The sequence below is a fragment of the Cricetulus griseus genome, assembly GCF_003668045.3.
Source record: "Cricetulus griseus strain 17A/GY chromosome 1 unlocalized genomic scaffold, alternate assembly CriGri-PICRH-1.0 chr1_1, whole genome shotgun sequence".
In the NCBI taxonomy this organism is placed as follows: domain Eukaryota; kingdom Metazoa; phylum Chordata; class Mammalia; order Rodentia; family Cricetidae; genus Cricetulus; species Cricetulus griseus.
Genome location: NW_023276807.1, coordinates 27658824 through 27678905, shown reverse-complemented (window position 1 = coordinate 27678905; position 20082 = coordinate 27658824). Strand labels below are relative to the sequence as shown.

The 20082-nt window shown below is 39.5% G+C and overlaps 1 protein-coding gene across 1 annotated transcript; it reads right to left on the bottom strand.

The window, feature by feature from the left end:
• Positions 1–1859: 1859 nt before the first annotated feature.
• LOC100766444 (cytochrome P450 2K6) lies at positions 1860–18472 on the bottom strand. The gene is made up of 8 exons (XM_035452995.1): positions 18365–18472; positions 16087–16249; positions 11657–11817; positions 9089–9262; positions 8008–8149; positions 7246–7430; positions 4817–4958; positions 1860–2056 (listed from the first exon to the last, which is right to left on the bottom strand). The coding sequence occupies exons 1-8, from the start codon at positions 18470–18472 to the stop codon at positions 1860–1862; spliced, it is 1272 nt and encodes a 423-aa protein (XP_035308886.1).
• Positions 18473–20082: the final 1610 nt, after the last annotated feature.

The following is a 20082-nucleotide window of genomic DNA, read 5'->3' as shown; positions in this document are numbered from 1 at the left end:
GTGTGTGTGTTGTGAGAGAGAGAGAGAGAGAGAGAGAGAGAGAGAGAGAGAGAGAGAGTGTTTAAACAGCAAAGTGAGACCACTAAGTTCCATTTGTATGTGTGTGTTTAAGCAGCCAAGTGAGAACAGTAAGTTCCATTTGTGTGTGTGTGTGTGTGTGTGTGTGTGTGTGTGTGTGTGTTTAAACAGCAAAGTGAGAACAGTAAGTTCCATTTTCTTGTTTCCTTTAGCTCTCTGGCAAGGCAGGGCACCTGAGGACCTCCCATCAAAAGGCTTTGTGGATAATGATGTCTTGAGAACGATCTAAATGGCTTAACTTTCTCTGGCCTTACTGACCTTCAGAGTCTTCCCAAAAAAGATAGGGAATTCTATCTTGAATTGAGAAATGCTCTTGTTAAATTTTTTCCCTTTTAAACCCAACTCTTTTTAAAAAGATCTCTGGCCAGTTTCACAGATGTGGACTGTATTTGTTAAGGGCCTAAGAGCATTCCTTGAGATAGGACATTCTGACTTCTCTGTGGGAAGCAGCAGCTTTTCAAATGAGGCTCAAGGGCTGGGGCTTCAGCTCAGTGGAAGAATGCTTGCTTATCGTGCACGGAGTTCTGGGTTTTATCTGTAGCAGTGGATGAAAAGAAAAGGTCAAATGGGCACTGAGTAGCAAGAAATGTGGGGAAATTCAGGAGTAATTCAGCGAGCTGAACTCAGCCTATTTTCCAGACTCTTTCCCAGCCTCCAGTACTTTTCCACAGCACACCTCACTGCTGAGAGCCTTTCTGTTCTGCACAGTTGGGTTCTGACCAAGTTCTAGTCTATTACAATACCCTTAAATAAAGTCTTCTTTGTCTAAAGCAATTCTCACTTAGATACGAATCAGATAAGAGCAGGGAGACGCACATACATTGAAGATGGGAGGGTATATTTGGCTTCATAAAAGCTGGAGATGTTTTTGTGTCTGGGGTACAACATGGTTTCTTTGTTCTGCTGCCAGGGTCCCCTGTATTTGGCTTCATTGGGACTTTGGAGGACCAAGCACAGGCATGCAACTGCACCTTCTGGATATGCCAGAGCACAGATGAATGCTTTCCTTTTCAAAACAAGTAGTATCATTAGTAATAGTGTGTGTGTGTGTGTGTGTGTGTGTGTGTGTGTGTACTTGATGTATGGGTGTAGATACACATGCCATGGCACACTTGTGCAAGTCACAGAACAACGTCTGTGGAGTCAGTTCTCTCTTTCTACCTTTATATGAGTTCTGGGGATCAAACTTATGGTGCCCGGCTTACAAGTGACTTTACACCTCCCCTCCCCCCCATCTGGTAGGACCTTGATTAACAAATACTTTCTGATCTCTGCAAACTGGCTGTACTCACAACCATTTGTCTGTTATTAGCCACCGCCTGTTTATTCACAGAGTGAAAACAGTGCCTTATCTTTAGTATGTGTGTTACTAAGAGTTGAGTTTACTGCAGTCGTGATTGTATTCATGGATATTATAACGTCTCCTGAGCAGAAACACCAACTATGACTCTTGATTGGTGATCCTTAGATGTCTCATGACTAAGAAGACCATGTCTGTTTCATTTTTGGGTTCTTTTCGTGACATTATGTGTTCATTTTTTGTCTTGGAGCATTATTATTATTATTATTATTATTATTATTATTATTATTTGGGCAGGGAGCTTTCTTCTATAGCAGTTAGCAGAGAAACTTATTCTGCTATGAAAAGACAGCCCTCTGTGAGAAGGTGGCCAGCTGCAAAAATCATCATGAAGGATTTAGTCAGATACCATAGCTGTAGGAATGAAGGCAATGAATGCCAAGGACCACAGAGCTCACCAAGAACTGGGGCTGCAGTGAACTCACAGCGCTGAGGCTCGGAGCAGAGCACGTATCTTATGAGGCCTCGGTTGGATGGTAAAGCCAGGGTCTGGCGTTAGGTCCAGGTCCAGATTGGAGACTCCATGGGGTGGTAGGAAGGTAAACTTCTGCATGAGACTGGCGAAGAAGAGGAAAAGCTCCATTTTTGCCAGCGGTTCACCAGCACACATCCGGCGACCTGGAGACACAGACACCACCTGACGTTATAAGACATCAGCACAAACCCCTGAACAACCCTGGACAAAGGCAAGATCAGAGCACACATTCTCCTCCATGTTGGAATGAGTGGATCTATCATCAATCTCTTCTGAGCTTTATTGATTTTGTTTCAAAATAAGGCCTGGAAAAAAAAAAAAGATCCAGTGGCAGCTTTAATGATGAGGGAAAAGGAATTAAATATAATGACTTGTCCTCATTGGTTTTTACTTTAAATGGTACAACCTTGAGTCACTTGGGAAGAGGCAAGCTCAATTGAGGAATTGCCCAGATCATATTGGTCTGTGGTCATGTCATCTGTGAGATGATGTTTTGATTGATGTGGGAAGGCCCAGCCCACTGTGGGTGACATCCTCCCTAGGCAGGTGGGTACATGGATATGAAAAATCTGGCTGAGCATGAGCCAGAGGTGGAGCCTGGAAGCAATGTTCCCCCAAGGCCTCTGGTTCCAGGCTCCTGTCTCGAGTTCTTGCCTTGACTTTCCTCAATAACTCAATATGACCTGGAAGTATAAGCCTTTCCTCTCTAAATTGCTTTTTGGTCATGGTGTTTATCACCATAATAAAAAATATTTTCAAATTAGAATACTGTTCTTGTTATTTTTTTTTCTGACAAAGTCGTGTGCAACACAAGATCATGTGTAAAACAAGTACAAGGTATGTCTTCTAAGTAAAAGCTAACCACTCAGGCCACCCACAAGCTCACGTTTAATGTCAACAGGACAGCTACTGAACTTGGCTCAGAGTCTGCTATTGTTCTCAAGAGACTTCTGTGTAGCAGATGACCTACAGATGAACAGGCAATTATAATACAGTGTTGCAAGCCATGAGGGGACCTGGAGAAAGACACCCAATAAGCCAGGGAAGGCTCCTTCTTTGAGTGAGAGCCTTATAATGCAGCTTTCATAGAAAGGATGGGAAATTTCCCAGGTGACTATGAGGGAAGGTGAAGATGAGGTCCTTGTGTCATTGATTGGATGAGATTTGACTCTCGGCTACACAGGGAGCACCAGGGACATTATCTTTGATCTGAGGAAGGAACAGGAATTAGGTCATAGTGATCTTGAAAATAATATTAAGCTGCAGAAGCATTTTGGTAAGAGAGACCTAACTGGTATAATTCTGAAATGTAAATTGTTTGGGAAAATGAGATAAAATTGAGAAAGGAAACTTTCATGGCAGAAGTTTATTAAAAACAATAGGCTCTTGGTAGTTATTTACATTTCCTAGATTGTACTGGATGAAGAATGATCTTATCTTTAGACTAAATATAATGAGCTTTTAATTTGTTTTTTAGACTGAAGGCAACATATTTGAATGAAATGTAGCTTTTTGTTTGTTTGATTTTTGAGAGAGGGTTTCTCTAGGTAACCTAGGATGTCCTGGAACTCACGTTGTAGACCAGGCTGGCCTTGAACTTTCAGAGATCTGCCTGCTTCCTGCCTCCTAAATGCTGGGATTAAAGGTGTATACCACTACCACCCTGCCTGAAATGCTCAGCATTTTTGTGTGTGTGTGTGTTTGTATAATCTGTTCTCAGTCCTTCTGAAGATACAGGTCTATTTACCCTGTTCCCAGGGGGAGGGCTTGAACATGCTGTTTACATTATGACCAGTAATTTTTGTAGTTAATACAGTTGTAGATCTGTGTTTTATTTTTTTGAACATAAATTTCGAGTGTACAAAATCATGGAAGACTTCTACTTTATAACAGAGGAAAAAGATCTCATATTAACTTTTTGGTTTATTTGAGACCTACATGGAATAGAATAACTATACATATAACTATGCATTATGGCACAGTAATGAGGCAAGATTTTTATGGGGTGAAAAGTCATGGGTATTTCCTGTCTGTTTGGAAACGTCTATAAAACAGCTAATCACACAATCCACAACAGGTTTATTGTGCTTGGCTTTGAGACTGCTATTGTTCTCATGGGCTTGCCTGTGTAACAGGTAACCCACAGGTAAACCTATAATTATAATACAGCCATGGAGAAAACTGTGAAAGTGTCATCTAATATAGGTTTTGGGTTAGATATTTCCATCTCCCAAGAAATAAGGACATAATTGAATGGTGTTTAACAGAAATAGTATCATTCTGGGTATGGTGGCTCATGCCTTTAATTCCAGCACTCCAGAGGCAGAGGCAAATGGATCTCTCTGAGTTTAAGACCAGTCTGGTGCACATAATGAGTTCCAGGATAGCCAGGAACAAACAAAAAGTAGCATTGCTACTCCTAGTTTTCTTTAGTTGAGGCCCACAATAAATTCCTGTTTTTAGATGTATTTTAAATATTCATATGTCAATGTTTGTTTGTGGGTATGTGCACATAAGTCAGGTGGCAGGAGAAATCAGAGGCACTTGGAAGTCCTGAAGCTGGAGTTACAAGCAGTTATCATTATCAAATGTGGGTGCTAAGAACAAAACTTGGGCCCTTCGAAAAATCTCTCTTAACTACTGAACCATCTCCCTAGCCCCACAAAGAAAATTTTGATTTCCACACTAAATTCGGTAAAATCCCTGAACAGGCTACTCATCCGAAATATGCATGGCTGCTCTCATTTAAAGGCTGAAAGAGGCTTCCCAGTGTATGCAAAGCCAGCCAGGCTTGGATGCAATATTGATCATGGGGCAAAAGCAAAATTGGAGGTAACTGTGCATAGTGATAACCATTAAGACCTGAGCATCTAAAACCAGCTGTGTCAAGTAAGGCACCTTACCCACTGAAAAGGGCATGAAAGCTTCTTTCTTGACAAAGCTCCCCTTGGAGTTGAGGAAATGAGCAGGGTTAAAAGTGTCTGGTGTTTCCCACTGTGTTGGATCCTGAAGTACGGATGTCAACAAAGGGATGACCTCTGTGCCCTAGAAATGAAGGTTCTGTTAGTGGAAAAGATTCAATTTCTTCCTAAGAGGTTCCTCTCCAATGTGTTAGAACCGTGGCTGGAAACTCAGACATGGTGTGTTCTGGAAGGAAATGCAGTAGTGGGGGAAGGCTTTAAGTTCAGTAATTGGATGTTCATTTCAGTCACCAAAGTTTTCTTTAGCTCCTAACTGAAAGCAGGACCTGGAGATGAGCCTTTGGTTTATGTTGGTTACATGATACCAGCATGTTATTTAGCAGGTCCCCCTATGTGGCCCAAGATGGTCTTGAACTCACTACATAACCCAGGCTAGCCTTGGACTCATGATCTTTTGGCCTCCCATGTGCTGGATTTACAGTATGAGCCACCACACTCAGCATGTTAACTTTTAATAAACTAATTTCTAAGTCTGTGTGAGGGAGGCTCAGTGGTCCTCATTGGTGTTGTAAGTTGTAGATGAAAAAATACAGATGAAAGAACCTGGTAGAAGGTTTGATGGCTCAGTGAAGGATAAAAGAGATAGTGGATAGTGCATAGTGGATGCCAAGTCAAGGAAGATTATATGGACAGGTTCTAAAACATAAGCTTGCCTGCTTTGGATGTACAACACTCAAGTTTAGTCATTAGGAAATTAATTAATTGCAGAAAACATTCACTATTTTATCTTGATAGCTCATCTTCAGTGAGGCTTTGAAATATAATATTTTGGTTAACTGTTTTATCAAATAAGGTCTCTGATTGACAATTGAGGAAAAGAATTTTTTTAAAAAGTGTATATTATCATTGGTCTGACTGTCTGTCTATCTACATATCTATTTATCTAGATTATATGTATACGTACTTTCTCTGCCTCATAGCAAATGTGTTAATTATATTCATTTCACCAAAGAGCTGATTGAGATGTGCCAAGACTGAGCCTACCTCCTAGTAGCACAGCAAATTAATTAGATCTCTCTGTATCTGCAAAGTCCTCTTAACAACAGTGTTGTATGTGGATTGTAGCACAGTAGGTGGTTAAAACTAAAATCCTGTCACTATTACTGTTTCTTGTGGACCGCATTTAATATTGTTTTTCTGTTTTCACTTATCTATGGCTTGAAGATGGGGAGATTCTTCCAAAGGTCCTATGTTCTTGGCTCGCTCCCAAAGATGTAGTAGAACGTTAGGAGATGAGGATCAGGGGAGGTTCATCCTTCTACCTGTGGAGATGTTCCCTTTTAGGGGATTATGGTACTCCAGTCAGCCAGTCTTTGTTGACTGGCTTCTCCATACACTCCTCTCAATGCCACCTCCTGTTCTCACCAGTTCAATTTAGATGTTGCTGGGATTCCTAATCTTGGCTGTGAACTGGCAAAACTCTAAGCTGAATGAAATGTTTCTCTTTACAAGTTAGCTGCCTTGTGTATTTTATTATAGTCATGTGAAGCCGGCCACTGCCACCTTGCTTGCATTTGTTTTTCTGTTTCACCATTAATTGGATTAACTCAACTCAATAGTGTCCCTAATATTGGCTGAGAAGCCAAGCTCCAAATGGGAGCATAGACTTGTTCAGAGAGTATTTCCAGAGTGGGGAAAGGTGGTGTAGGGAAAAGAACTCAGAATAACCAGTAGCTTCATGGCTTTGTGCAGACATGGGCCCACCAGCAGTGATCAGACTAGGTACTGAGGAAAAGAATTGATGCCAGGTGCCTGTCACAACCTTCTGCTCATGCTTGCTTTTAGTCTATTTTTAGGAAGGTATACATACATGTCTTCAGTTTTCCATGGGAACTCAAAGGTTTGCACAAAGTAGGTGCCTGGGAATCAGTGTGCATGATTCCATGGGAAGATATGATTGAAGCATGGGGATGCTGATGTGGGAGCCTGCCTGGAAAAAGCTCAGGGCTCTGATCATGACAGCTTCCTGGAATCCTGGCTCCTTCAAGGAGTACCTTTTATTCCAGAAAAGCTTTAAATCCCCCAAATTCAATTTTTTCCTCAGTTATAAAATAGGATCATATGTTACAAGTCTTAGAGAACGGCTGTCATCAGTTACACGCACACAGACACACACACACACACACACACACACACACACACACACACACACACACACACACACACCCCACACTCGCTCAGTTATCTTATTATGGATGATGGGGAGGGAGGCAAGGGAAAAGAGAGTTAAAAGGAGAGGGAGGCAGGGTGGGAAAGGTGGACCAAGACTGCCAATGAACTTCGATCTCAGTGCTTCTACCATTGTAAACATCTGAAGTATAATCTCTCCTCTCTCCTTCGTCAGCCCTTACCTTTGGAATATAGTAGTTCTTAAATATAACATCTGTGGTTGTCTCATGGGGCAAGCTTGTGGGCAGTATGTCCGCAAACCTCTGTATTTCATGAACTACAGCATCTGTGTAGGGCATTTGAGTTCGGTGCTCAATCCGAGGTTGAGCTGAGCCCACGACTTTGACAATCTCATCATGGACCTTTTCTGGATACAATGCAATTAAATTTAGCATTCTGCCTGGACATGGATTCAAATGATTTTACATGTTTTCTTTACATATGAAAGTGAAACCCAAATGTTCTCCCAATTTGGGGGCTTTTTCCATCATACTTCCTACTTCTGTTTCTAAGGCGACTCTTCGAACGAGCATGGGAAGGTTTCAGATCATCTCAGGGTGCTTAAGGAGCATATCCTACTGTCTTCTTAAAGGTTTATTTGGTTCTCAAGTGTGTGTGATTGTGTTTGGGGCGGTGGTCTGTATGTATGGCAGTTCAAGTGCCCGTGGATTACAGAAAAAAGTGCCTTTGGACCTAGAGTTGTGATTCCCCTGGTGTGCAAACTGAGAACTGAACTCTGATCCTTGGCAAGCGCAGTATACACACTTAATTGCTGAGCCATCTCTCCATCCCCAAAGCTTCCTTTCTTATTCTCAAAGGAAACCAACCACTCAAGCTATTGCCAAGGCTACAATTTACAGGCATGCAGGATGACTAGACTTCTGCATCTTTGATTCCTAGAAACTTTTGTTTTCCTTCATTTGCTCTGAATCTTCGAGACTCACCCTGGACCTCAGGGTATCGCATCATGAGTGTGACTCCCCAGCGCAGTGTGGTGGCTGTGGTCTCTGTTCCTGCTGCAAACAGATTGCTAACAAGGGCTAACAAATTTTCTTCATTGAAATAGTCAGCAGATATATCGTTTTCCTAAAATGGTAAAATGTGTCATTAGTCATAGAATAATTTCAAAACGGTTAATTGTAAAAGATTACCATAAATTAGAAACAGCAGGTATTTCATTCTTCAACTTAGAGGAATTTCCCTCTATCATGCAGCTGTCTACAGAACTTGAGGGTACAGAGTACATCGCAGATGCTAACAGTGGCAAATAAATCTGAACATAACAAAGGCTTTTTTTTTTTTTTTAGGAAGGTTACAAATTGTATTTAATTGAGTTATTAAAACATTTTCCATATTTTATTGTAGTATTGTGAAATACCATATTAATTCTCTTTAAAAACTTTTAAATTTATTTTTTTGCATTCCAATCCCAGTTGCCTCTCTGCTCTCTCTTCCTGCTTCCCCCTCCCCCTCTCCCCCCTCCCATCTGGTCTTCGGAGAGGGTAAGGCCTCTTACTAAGTCTATCCCATTATCTGATTGAGGCAGGAACAAGTCACCTTTCCACTCCACATACCCCTGCGTCTAGGCTGAGCTGAGCAAGGTATCTCTCCATATAGAATGGGCTCCACTAAGTCAGTTTGTACATTAGAGTTAGATCTTGGACCTCCTTCCAGTGGCCTCATATATTGTCCCAGCTGCACCATTGTCACATATATTAAGAGAGTCTAGTTCAGTCTTATGCAGGTTTCCCACTTATTTCTAGAAGCAATTAGTTAAATTAATGGTAAACTTTGGCTAAAGAATCCTCTGAGGGGCTGGAGAGATGGCTCAGATGTTAAGAGCACTGACTGCTCTTCCAGAGGTCCTGAGTTCAATTCCCAGCAACCACATGGTGGCTCACAACCATCCGTTATGAGATCTAGTGCCCTCTTCTGGTGTGCAGATATTCATGGAAGCAGAATGTTGTATACATAATAAATAAATAAGATCTTAAAAAAATAATACTCTGAGAAAAACACCATTACCTCCTGCTGTCTGAGAAGAAAGGCATCAATGAAACTTCTGGGATCATTTTTGTCAAGATTCTGGTGGTGTTCTAGTAAGGTCATCCTTATGAAGAAAAATATTTCATCTCTGTTCCTTAGGACCTTCTTGTGGCTTCTTAGGAGAAATCCCAAAACAGGAAACATATTAAAAAGCTAAAGGAATATAAAAAAGTATTTTAAAATAGTTGGGACCATGGAAGTGATAATATTATTATTGAAAAATTACAGAAATAACACTTCTGTTTTTCGCCTCAGCTAACAATGAGAAACAGGATTATGTAATGACGCTTTTTCATTTGTCAGAATTAAGCAATTGACAGTGAATCCATATACAGCTCATAAGCTCTGTCTATGCAGAGCATTTTGCTTATTATATTTGTGGGGTAATGTGATTATAGATAATATGGTATACAGCAATAATATCAGCTTTATGTTGAGAGTGACAGACGCAGTGTTTTTCTCAAAAAAGAAAAAAATGTTACGTGAGCCCTGGCAAACAACTGCATTATTTTAACCCTAAACAGCACGATAAATCTACTTCGGTTTTCGGTAGAATCATAGAAATACTTCAATTTGTAACAGACATCATCTGTAGACCCCATCAGGAAGCATCACTTTATCAAGTCATCCCCGACACTTAGAAATGTTCAAGGAAGATGTTAGGACAACATCTGTATTGTGTGTCGTTATACGGCCACTCTTGAACTCCTTGATGCAGAAAAGATCTACCAGGTACGCTGTATTACTGACTTAAGCTCACACACCGTTAGTGATTGGTTTGTCCTCAGTTAACCGCTGTTAGGTGGAAGCCCTACCGACCTCTGTATCTATTCAAAGAGGTTGCAATGTTTGGTAGCCCCATTTCAAACCCCACTCTTGGGCGAGGGCGGGCCCTCCCCTAGAGTCAACTTTAGTCCAGACTCTGCCCCTAAAAAGCCTACCATTGGCAGCTCCACCCCTGGAGAACCTTAAAAGCCCCCACGTCTGGATTCATCTCCTGGTTCCTGTGTTTTCTGTTCCCCTGGGGCCACCTGGGACCGCTTTGCTCCGATTAAACCTTGATTTGTTAATTCTATCTGATTGGTTTATTGCATCACCAGTGCTGGGTTTTTTTTATTAACCCTTCCATTAACTGGGATTTTTAAATGTAACAATCTCCTCCCAGCCCAGATGCCCCTGGAAGAGTACAAGGTTGGTACCAATTGACCACAAGTAGATTTCAAGAAGTTCTCAGGTCTGATGTCCAGAGAATGAAGGAAGAATGCAAGGGGTTCTGACAAGGGAGACAACAGAAGTCTCAGAAACGTGCCAGATCTCTTGACCAGAGAGGCAAGGCTGAACATTGGAAGACTGACTGGCTTTGTCCCTTTGTCCCCTTTGTCCCTCTCCATTCCCACTTCTCCTTATCTAATCTGCTAGCTGGAGATGAGATGGAAGACAGAGTCTTTAGGATGTTAATGGCTCTCTGAATAAAGCTAATTTTAAAGATTCAATACTTTTTTTTTTTATCTGCAACTAATGGGCAGCAAGCTTTGACATTCCAGGTATAACTTTACTGTATGCTAAAATTTCTCAACATACTTATTTTTAGTTAGGTAGGATCTGATATTTAGCCACCTTCTCAAAGGAGTTCAGGGCTTCCCCAAATGACTTAATGAGCAAAAGAGGCAAAAGATCTCATCTAAGGTTGTATGACACAGCTGCCTATGCCTATCCTAAGCACTGGTATTGAGAGGTGATCTGTGTTTATAGTAAAAGTCTAAATTGAAATGATACGGTTGGCTGCATTGGTACTAATTCAAAATTTTACAAACCTTTTTCTCCACCTTGGATCTAGAAGATGTAATATATATATATATATATATATATATATATATATATATATTATCTCATGAATGGGTTTTCATCTGCATGTGCACCACTTGCATGCCTGGTGCCCACATAGGTCAGAAGAGGACATCTGATCCCATGGAATTGGAGTTACAGCTGGCTGTGACCCACCTTGTGGGTTCTGGGAATGGAACTAGGATCCTCTGAAATAGCAGCCATTTCTATTATCTGAGTAGCCATCTCTCCAGCCCACAGATGACAGAACTAACAATGATTAAAAAAAAATAATCAGGCTGCAGAGACATTGTGAGCATATGTGGATCAACATAAACATTTTGTTGCACACTTTTCTTTCTCTTTAATATGCTTGTTAGTTCTTCTTGTTAAAACCCTCATTCATAACTGAATTCTACTATATACTTCTTATTTAATTGATGCTTAGTTCATATCCCATGAATGGTTGTTGGTGTAGGTAAATGACAGATGGTTACAATGATGAGACAGACCAAAGCCAAACAACTTTAACATGACTCACAACCCATGCATTGAGGTATTTACTGCAGAGATTTGTGGTGAGAGAATCATGTATGTTAGACAAGTATGGTTGTCATACCATTATACTAAGAACACATCCTTTGCACAGTCTCTTGAACAATCAAGTGTACCTCAGAGGAACAAAATCAAAAAAAAAAAAAAAAAAAGGAAAAGTACATTTACCACAATTCTCGAGCTTCCGATGAGTTTCACGTTTTCCCCAATTAACGTTAAGAGTCTCAAGAACTGGGGGTCTTGGTAGTCAAACCGTTTCCCGAACAACACAGACACAATGACGTTAGCAACAGAAGCATTCAGTACTTTCTTGATCTCAAAGGGTTTTCCTAGAACGAAATTCATCAGGGTGGTCAGGAGTAGTCACATACACAGCACTAAGCTACTCCCACACTGATTGTGGCAGCCTTTGCAGTGAAGAGTTTCATAGAAGGATTGTTTGTGATTGTGTCTTTTAAGAATGTGCAGTTTATAGTTTTGGCTAATGGCCAGAAGTTGCCACAAATGGTCAGATGGACACAAAGAAAATGGAATGGAAATGTGAAAGAGAAGTGAGCATTCAGCTCAGCTAAAGAAAGAACCATGTGGCAGAGGAGTCTTAACATTTGTGTGTGCAGCTTTGTTAGTGCAGTGTGGGAGAAAGGATTGTTAATGCACCGTGTATGGGAAAATATCATTCACCCTTGTAGGTTGCATTGCAGTTTGGGGTAGAACATTCTAATACATTCTGATGCTTTCTGCATCACTGAAATCTACCCAGAGCATAAAATCAGACCTGGATTCACAGGTCTGTATCTGTGTTACTGGGGAGGTGGAGCTAGGAAGATCTAATGTTCAGCCCTTCCTAGGCTGTAGAATGAGTTCAAGGCCAGCCTAGACAACCTAGTGGGATCCAGTTCCAAAATACAAAAGTAAAATGAAGGCTGCAGCTTCAGCTTAGTAATCATGTGTTTGTTTAGTATGCATGGGCCCCACGGTTCATTATTTAGTTTCATTATTTAGCCAAGGCATTTATACGAAACCCTACTTGGATTATGATTTGATAAAGTAGGTGTCGGTAGGCAAACATTTATTTATTTTTTAAGAATAACATATTGAGTGCATTGCAAGAAGAGGGCTTAATGAGCACTAACCACCTGTGAACAGGCATATTTATTTATTTATTTATTTATTTATTTATTTATTTATTTATTATTTTCAAGGTACAATCTTCCTATGTAGCCTGGCTAGCCCAGAGCTTGCTATATGGCCAGATCCGCCTTGCCCTCATCGAGATCCACCTGCTTCTGCCCCTTGAGAGCTGAGATTAATGAGTCACGACTGACAGCCTTACTTACTTTTCTATTGCTGTGAAGTCACTATGAACAAAGCAATATATAAAAGAAAGCATTAGCCAGGCAGTAGTGGTGCATGCCTTTAATCCCAGCACTTGGGAGGCAGACGCAGGCAGACCATTGTGAGTTCGAGGCCAGCCTGGTCTACAAAGTGAGTTTCAGGATAGCCAGGGCAACACAGAGAAATCCTGTCTGGAAAAACAAAAACAAACAAACAAACAAAACATTGAATTGGCTTACATGTTCAGAAGGTTAGAGTCTATTACCATCATGGGGTAGGCATGGTACAAGAGCAGTGGCTGAGAGCTTGCTTTCTTATTCACAAGAAAGATGCTGAGAAAGAGAACTGGGAATGGTGTAGGCTTTAGAAATCTCAAAGGCCACCCCAGGAACACACCTTCTTCAACAAGGCCACACTTCCTAATCCTTCCAAAACAATCCCCCAACTGAGGACCAAGTAGTCAAATGTATGAACCTATGTGGGCCATTCATATTCAAAACACCACAAATGATAAGTTAATGAGAGAATAACAAATTTGTTTGGTCATCATTATATATTACATAGGCACCATTAGATTGGAGGCATGGAAGCAAAGGGTAAAGTATCCACGAACCACGGAGAGTTAAGTGAAAACATGATTGGACACAAAAGGTGTGATCTAATGATACCAGACTTAGTATGGACACTCAGGGAGACTACTCAGACTCCTGTTATCTTCACTCTGCTTATTGCTTCTTCCAAGAGATGGATGGAGCAGAGCTCCTTCAAAACTGGAAGTCTGAAGATCTAATATAGGTCCAAGAATCTTCTGCAGCCAACTCCAAAACAGAAAGGTCAGTGACAGTTAGAATGATAGTCCTATTTTGCTTTGAGCAAAAGGGTTTCCTCAGAGCAAATTTTTCAGTTCCCAAAGCTTTCTTCAGAGAAGGGATATCAGGAAAAAAGAAGAAGGAGGAGAAGGAGAAGGAGGAGGATGAGAAGGAGAAAAAGAGAAGAAGAAGGAGGAGGAGAAGGAGGAGGAGGAGGAAGAGGGAAGGAAGGAAGGAAGGAAGGAAGGAAAGAAGGAAGAAAGAAAGAAAGAAAGAAAGAAAGAAAGAAAGAAAGAAATGCAAAGAGGCCCGGAGCTATCTGATTGCCCAGCATCATTTGGGGTCTAGCTTGGCATCTGTTGGAACACCTCTAATTGCTGGTAGTTGCTAATCATCTTTTCAAGTGTCCTGGTCAGTGATTGGTGCTACTTTTCACTAATGAGTACATTCCTTGTCTGGACAAAGCTAAGGACATCCTTTTCAATGAGGTACCTTCCTGCATTGAAGATGAGAAAGCATTATAGCCTGAGTTAGGTCAGGTAAAGTTCAGATAAAAAGGAAATATGATAATGTTCTGGAAATCTCAGCCTTCATGGGTAGTAGCTCTCAGGCATTTCTTACTGAGCCAGCCTTCTTTTTGACTTCTCCCTTCATGAGCTTAACCCTGCTGTCTCTTCAGTGTATCACCCACCTCCTGGCAACTGTCCAGGCAGAAAGAAGGCTTGTCTATTCTGTTGCCCAAAACACCTTTTATCTGTTCTCGAACTAACCATTATGGACTAGTTTTTAAATTCCTTTATGTAGGAGAGTGTAAACCTGAAAATATTACTGTGTGTCCCCAGATGCTGTGTATTATGTCAAAGTCAATTTATTGGTATATAAAGACTGTATTATTGTTATAAGAACATTATTATACATTGCTTGAGAATAATATGCAAAGACTATGTAAAAATGATATGTAAAGACTATTACTGTTACAATAACATTATTGTACACTATTTGAGGACAGCATATTTTCAAAATACTTTCAAACAGTTCAAAATTTATTAAAAGTGTATTATAATAGATTAATATAAACGGGAAATAAAGGAAAGAGAGGGAGAGAAGGAGGGAGAGAGAGAAGGAGGGAGAGAGAGGGAAGGAGGGGGGAGGGAGAGAAGGAGAGAGGTGGAGAGGGAGGGAGGGAGGAGGAAGAGATAATGAGAACAAATTTGACATAGATGGTCTTGGAGTAGACAGCATTGGGTATTTGTGTGTCCTTGGATTTTTCTAGAAGTTAAATTATCTCAAACCATGCGACCTTTTGTTGATTTCCTTCTCATGAAAACTGAAATGGTTTTATTTGCTCTACACACCTTTGTGAGATTCAAAATTTTGTATGAGATGCCGGCATTCCTCTATAATTACGTCTTCTATAATCTGTTTGCCCATGCCAAAGTTCCTTAAAGTGGTCAAGCTGAATCTTCTCATTGCTTTCCAAGTTTCACCATGAGCAAAGACAATTCCTCAGACAGAAAAGAGTGGGTTTAAGTTACCTCCAGCAGTATTAAATTTAGTGCTCAAGGACAAATAAAAATATAAACAAAAGCTTTAATTTTTCCCTACCAGAAGTAAGAGAAAAAATGTGTTGATGGCATAGTCTAATAGTTACTCAGCATATTTCAAACCCTAGTTTCTTTTCTCAGCAAGCTAAAAAAGAAAACGTCTCCCCAAAAGAGTATCAAGTCTCCCATTGTTCATTTGCTAGAAGATTTACTGTAGAAAACATATTAAAAAACTTTCCCTTCTCTTTGAAAAACACAAATCTTTCTGAAAACCAAGCCATCACTTTGTATGGATGTCTGTATGACCAGAATGTCTTTCCTAAAGATCTGGAGACATGTCTGAAATGATCATGGAGGTAAGACCCTTGTTTTTCAGAAGACAGGAGCATAACTTTAAGAGGGGGGAGGGACTTGCCCTAATTTACAAAGCAAGTTTTTGCCATAAATATATGGTACATTTGATTTTCTTTGCGTGAGTTCAATTTAAAAAGACAGTATCTTGAGTCCTTGCTATTTTTTTCCCTGAGAGTATGTAATGTATACATTTGTTCCAGTGTGTAAAAGGCATCCTTCTGGTTTTACAGTGGCAGATTGTGAAATATTCTTCTGTTGTAATGCTTACTCAGTAAGAAGGCATTTTCTTTTTCTAGTTGTACAGCAAGGACTTTTGGGTTGGGAAAACATTTTGTATTTTTTGTCAATAAGTTCAGTACACAATTTTTGAGTATCTTATTCTTATATCAAATTAGGTGCAAATGAGGTGTTAATGAACTATTGTAAACAAATTCATTATTTTCCAGGGAGAAAGACTGGTCCAAAGCATATGCAACTATCAAAGAAAAGAGATAGGAATAAATAAAACATAGTTGATTTAATGATTTTGACATATTTGATGTTTAGGGGTCATTACCTTTTCCATTAAAAAGTCTTTCAAATATAGGCACTCGGGAACGCTCCTCAAACTGATTGCCGTATTTAACAAGGGCATCTTTCACCGTCTCATAGCCAGAAAGCACCACCACCTTCCTTGGTCCCATATGAATGCTGTAAATGGAGCCATATTTCTTGGAGAGCTTTGATGTACACAAAAGAAAGCAGAGAAACAACTAAAACATCATAGTATAATAAAAAGTGGAGTTGATCATGACCTCTGGACTGTGTTACTAGGGTTACTTCTCCAGCCATCACAGCACCTGGAGCCACTCTGATGACCTTCTGTTGGTGGTCCCTGGGCTCTATTTGATTTCAAATTTGAGTGTAAGACTTGTCTTTTACTGCAGAATGGAGGCATTTCTCTCCATATTATGGTTTTGTTTGCAAACAGAAAATGCTCAGCTAGAACTCTAGGAAAACAAAAAACTTCTTTGGTACCACACTGATACATTCCATATGAACATCCTGTTTCTGAGGATGTGCTATGATGTTAGTAGGGCCAAGTTAATTTTCCTTTCTGGTAACATTCTTTATTGAAAGAAACATTGGACTTTTTTTAATAATTGAAAAGTAGCAAAAGCCAGTATATATGACATCCTGACTTATTCTTAGCTCTGTTACGTCTTTGCTGATGTAGATACATCGTTTTTATTGAATGGGAAGGTTATTGTATCTTTATGAGGTCACACAATAGGTGGAGGTGCTCAGCAAGAGTCACACAATCCATGGCACACTGACTCAGAGCTTGTGGTCTTAACCTAGTGGCTTTGGTGAAGACGGAGATGACAGCCCAGAATGCTCCTTTATATACGAAACTTGACTTATTTAAAGTTGCAATGGGAATGGAAGGATGACTCAATAATTTAGAAAGTTATTATAATTAAGGTTACTATTGCAGAAGTAGAAATTAAAATGGGAATTGGAGAACAGAGTGTTTTGTTTGAGAACTACTTTACATAGGGTGGATTAGCTCTTATCAGAAAAACAATTCAAGGATAAGTGTAATATAAAAGAGTACAGGTTATGGAAAAGCATTGAAACCTCCCTTTTTGTAGGCAGAAATCATTCGAAACAATGGCATATCTGTGGAAATGAGAAAGAAAATGAAAGAACATATAAAGAATTTAGGCTGGTTAATACATAAGCAAAGGGCAGGGATAGTGTAAAAATAAAGTTGAGGAGCACATAATTAGATGAAAGGATTTGTTGAAGGGAGATCTCATACTTCTGAGAAGTTATCCTAATTTTGCATTGTGGGATAAGGGGCCACAAACTTGTTTTAGGTAATGGTTTTGTTTCTAGAAAGTTAATTTCTATGAAGTGTACTTATCTGTAAAATGGCGATAAAAATGGCATTTTATTTTCTCCTATGTTAGTTAGGAGGAGTATGTAAATCCCTGTATTGATTTATTAAACAAAAAAGCATAAAACAAAATGTAAAGTGTTTTAATTTTGTGCTGATTTAGGTAAAATTACAGTTTTTTCTTCAATACCTTGTCTCCTAAGATTTTAAAGTTAAAATGTTGCAAATTCTATGAGAACTCAACTCAAAAACACTTTATAACTTAAAGTTTAAATTTTGTAGTCAATTTGCCAACTCCAAATGTTAACATTATTTATTCCTATAACTAACAACTATGGTTTTTTTTTTTTCAGTGAAAAAATTGGAGAAATTTAGACCAGTTTTTCCACCAGCTCTATACACTGGCAGACAGCACACACCTGACAGAAGCTGAACTCATTCATCAGATTAATAGAAGATCTATATCTAAACTGTTAGATTAATAATATAGATTTTCATCTTATTTATGATAGAGTTTTGAGTAGTTAACTTAAAGTTTGCAGATAAATCAATAATCAAAACTTAGTTGTTATGCAGTAGGTCATATATGAAAAACATCTAGACCAAAACATTTGAGGTGAAGATTATATGCCATAAATACTTCAGAATAAAAGTATAATTTAAGTCCTTGAATCATATTAGCTAATTAACACACACACACACACACACACACACACACACACACTCTCTCTCTCTCTCTCTCTCTCACACACACACACTTCAATATATATATATATATGTATATATATATATATATATGTATATATATGAACTACTCTTAGCACATGTAAAAAGAATCTCAGGTCAAGAATGATGTGGCAACACACACACACACACACACACACACACACACACACACACACACACACCCCAAATGAATGATCATGTATGCCTCTATGCCTTTATGCCTTACCTCTAACATGGTTTGATATGGTCTCTTCAGGTTGAGGATGTGTAGATTTCCAATAACTGGCCAAGGTTTAGGTCCTGGAGGAGACTGTAGTTTGTATGCTTTAGCCATAAAGACTTTAATATTTAAAATAAAAATGAGAATGAGTCCCAGAAGTGAAAGTATAGCAGAAGAATCAAACTCACTCATTATCTTAAACTGATGCAATTATTACAGAATTAGAGATCTTTCCAATTATGACCAGATAGAACCAACGTTTCTGAGGAAAACCAAAGACTTCAAGGTGTTGCTAAAATTACTATGGTCATTGCCTTTCAACTGTTTTATAATTAAGCGGAGATAAACCCTGTTCTGCATCCTTGCCCTGATTTGGTCTTTTACCTTTCCTCTTTCCCCTCCCAGTTCAACCTGTTCTGCCCAATAAAACCTGGAAGGATTTTCTTTTCATGTAAAACTGGGATTAACCTTGTTTCCTGATAGATAATGCGTTCTTTATCCTGAACCTGAAGTCGACACTTCCAAAATGAGATCAATTGCATTGTTTGGTAAGTAGAGTGAAGCATGATCTCTGCATGGGTGCTTAGATGTGAAAGCCACATGGAGAGCTTCAAGTTTCTTAGAGTGTTACATGGTCTTGTGTTTCCTCCCCTTTAATGCCCTGGACAGGCACTCAGTTGAAGCTTAGTAAGTACTGAGTACAGACTCTAGTTCAGGTCTTCAGTAAAGTAATCTCCTCTAAAAATACTTTGGAGATTGGGGCCACTAGAAGGAAATGGAGGGAAATAATGGTGTGTGGACACCGTGTTGTATAATTTATGTTGAACAATGTTTCAGAACTTTTAGAGAATATTATTGAATATTTCATTAGTGTATTCTAATTCTAATAATTGGCATTACTTTTATAATAGAATACAGTTTGACCATATTCTTCTTCCCAATTGCCCTCTCTTTCACTTCCTCCCACCTCTTACTGGCCCCCTCCTCTTTCTAAATAGATCCCCTTCTACTTCATGTCTTTAGAAAACATTCAGATTCTTTATATGAGGGAAAGCATGTAACATTTCCTTCTGAGTCTTGTTTGTTTTGATTAGCATTATGATATTTTATTACATCCACATTTTATTCTTTATGTCTAAGTAATATTTTATTATGGAAGAATTTCACATTTTTTCTTTCTTTCCCTTTCCTTCCTTCTCTCTTTTACTCTCTTTCTCTCCCTCACTCTCTCCTTCTCTCCACCCCCTCTCTCTGTTTTTACATTTTATTTATCATGTGTGTCTGTATACTGTTTGAAGGTCAGAGTACTGCTAGTGGGAGGGGATTTCCTCCTACCATGTGGATCCTGGGGTCATCAGATTTGTCAGTAGACCCTTTTACCCACTGAGCCATCTCACTAACCTTCATTCCATGTTTGCTTCATCTAGTTACATGTTTATGGTACCGAGGGTGATTGCACAACTCAATTATATGAATAAAGACAACAAACGTGGGTGTGATGGTATCTCTTCCATACTGACATTGTCTCCTTTAGGTGTGCACCCAAGAGTGGATAGCTGTGTCATATGATCTTGCTATACAACCCACACTGGACTTAAACTGGCACCTTTCCTGTCTCAGCCTCTGGAGTGCTGGGCTTACAGGTGTGCTCTACTTGTCGGTTTATGTAACCTTTATTGAACCTTTACTTCTCAGATGACCCATAAAAATATGAACAGTACAGT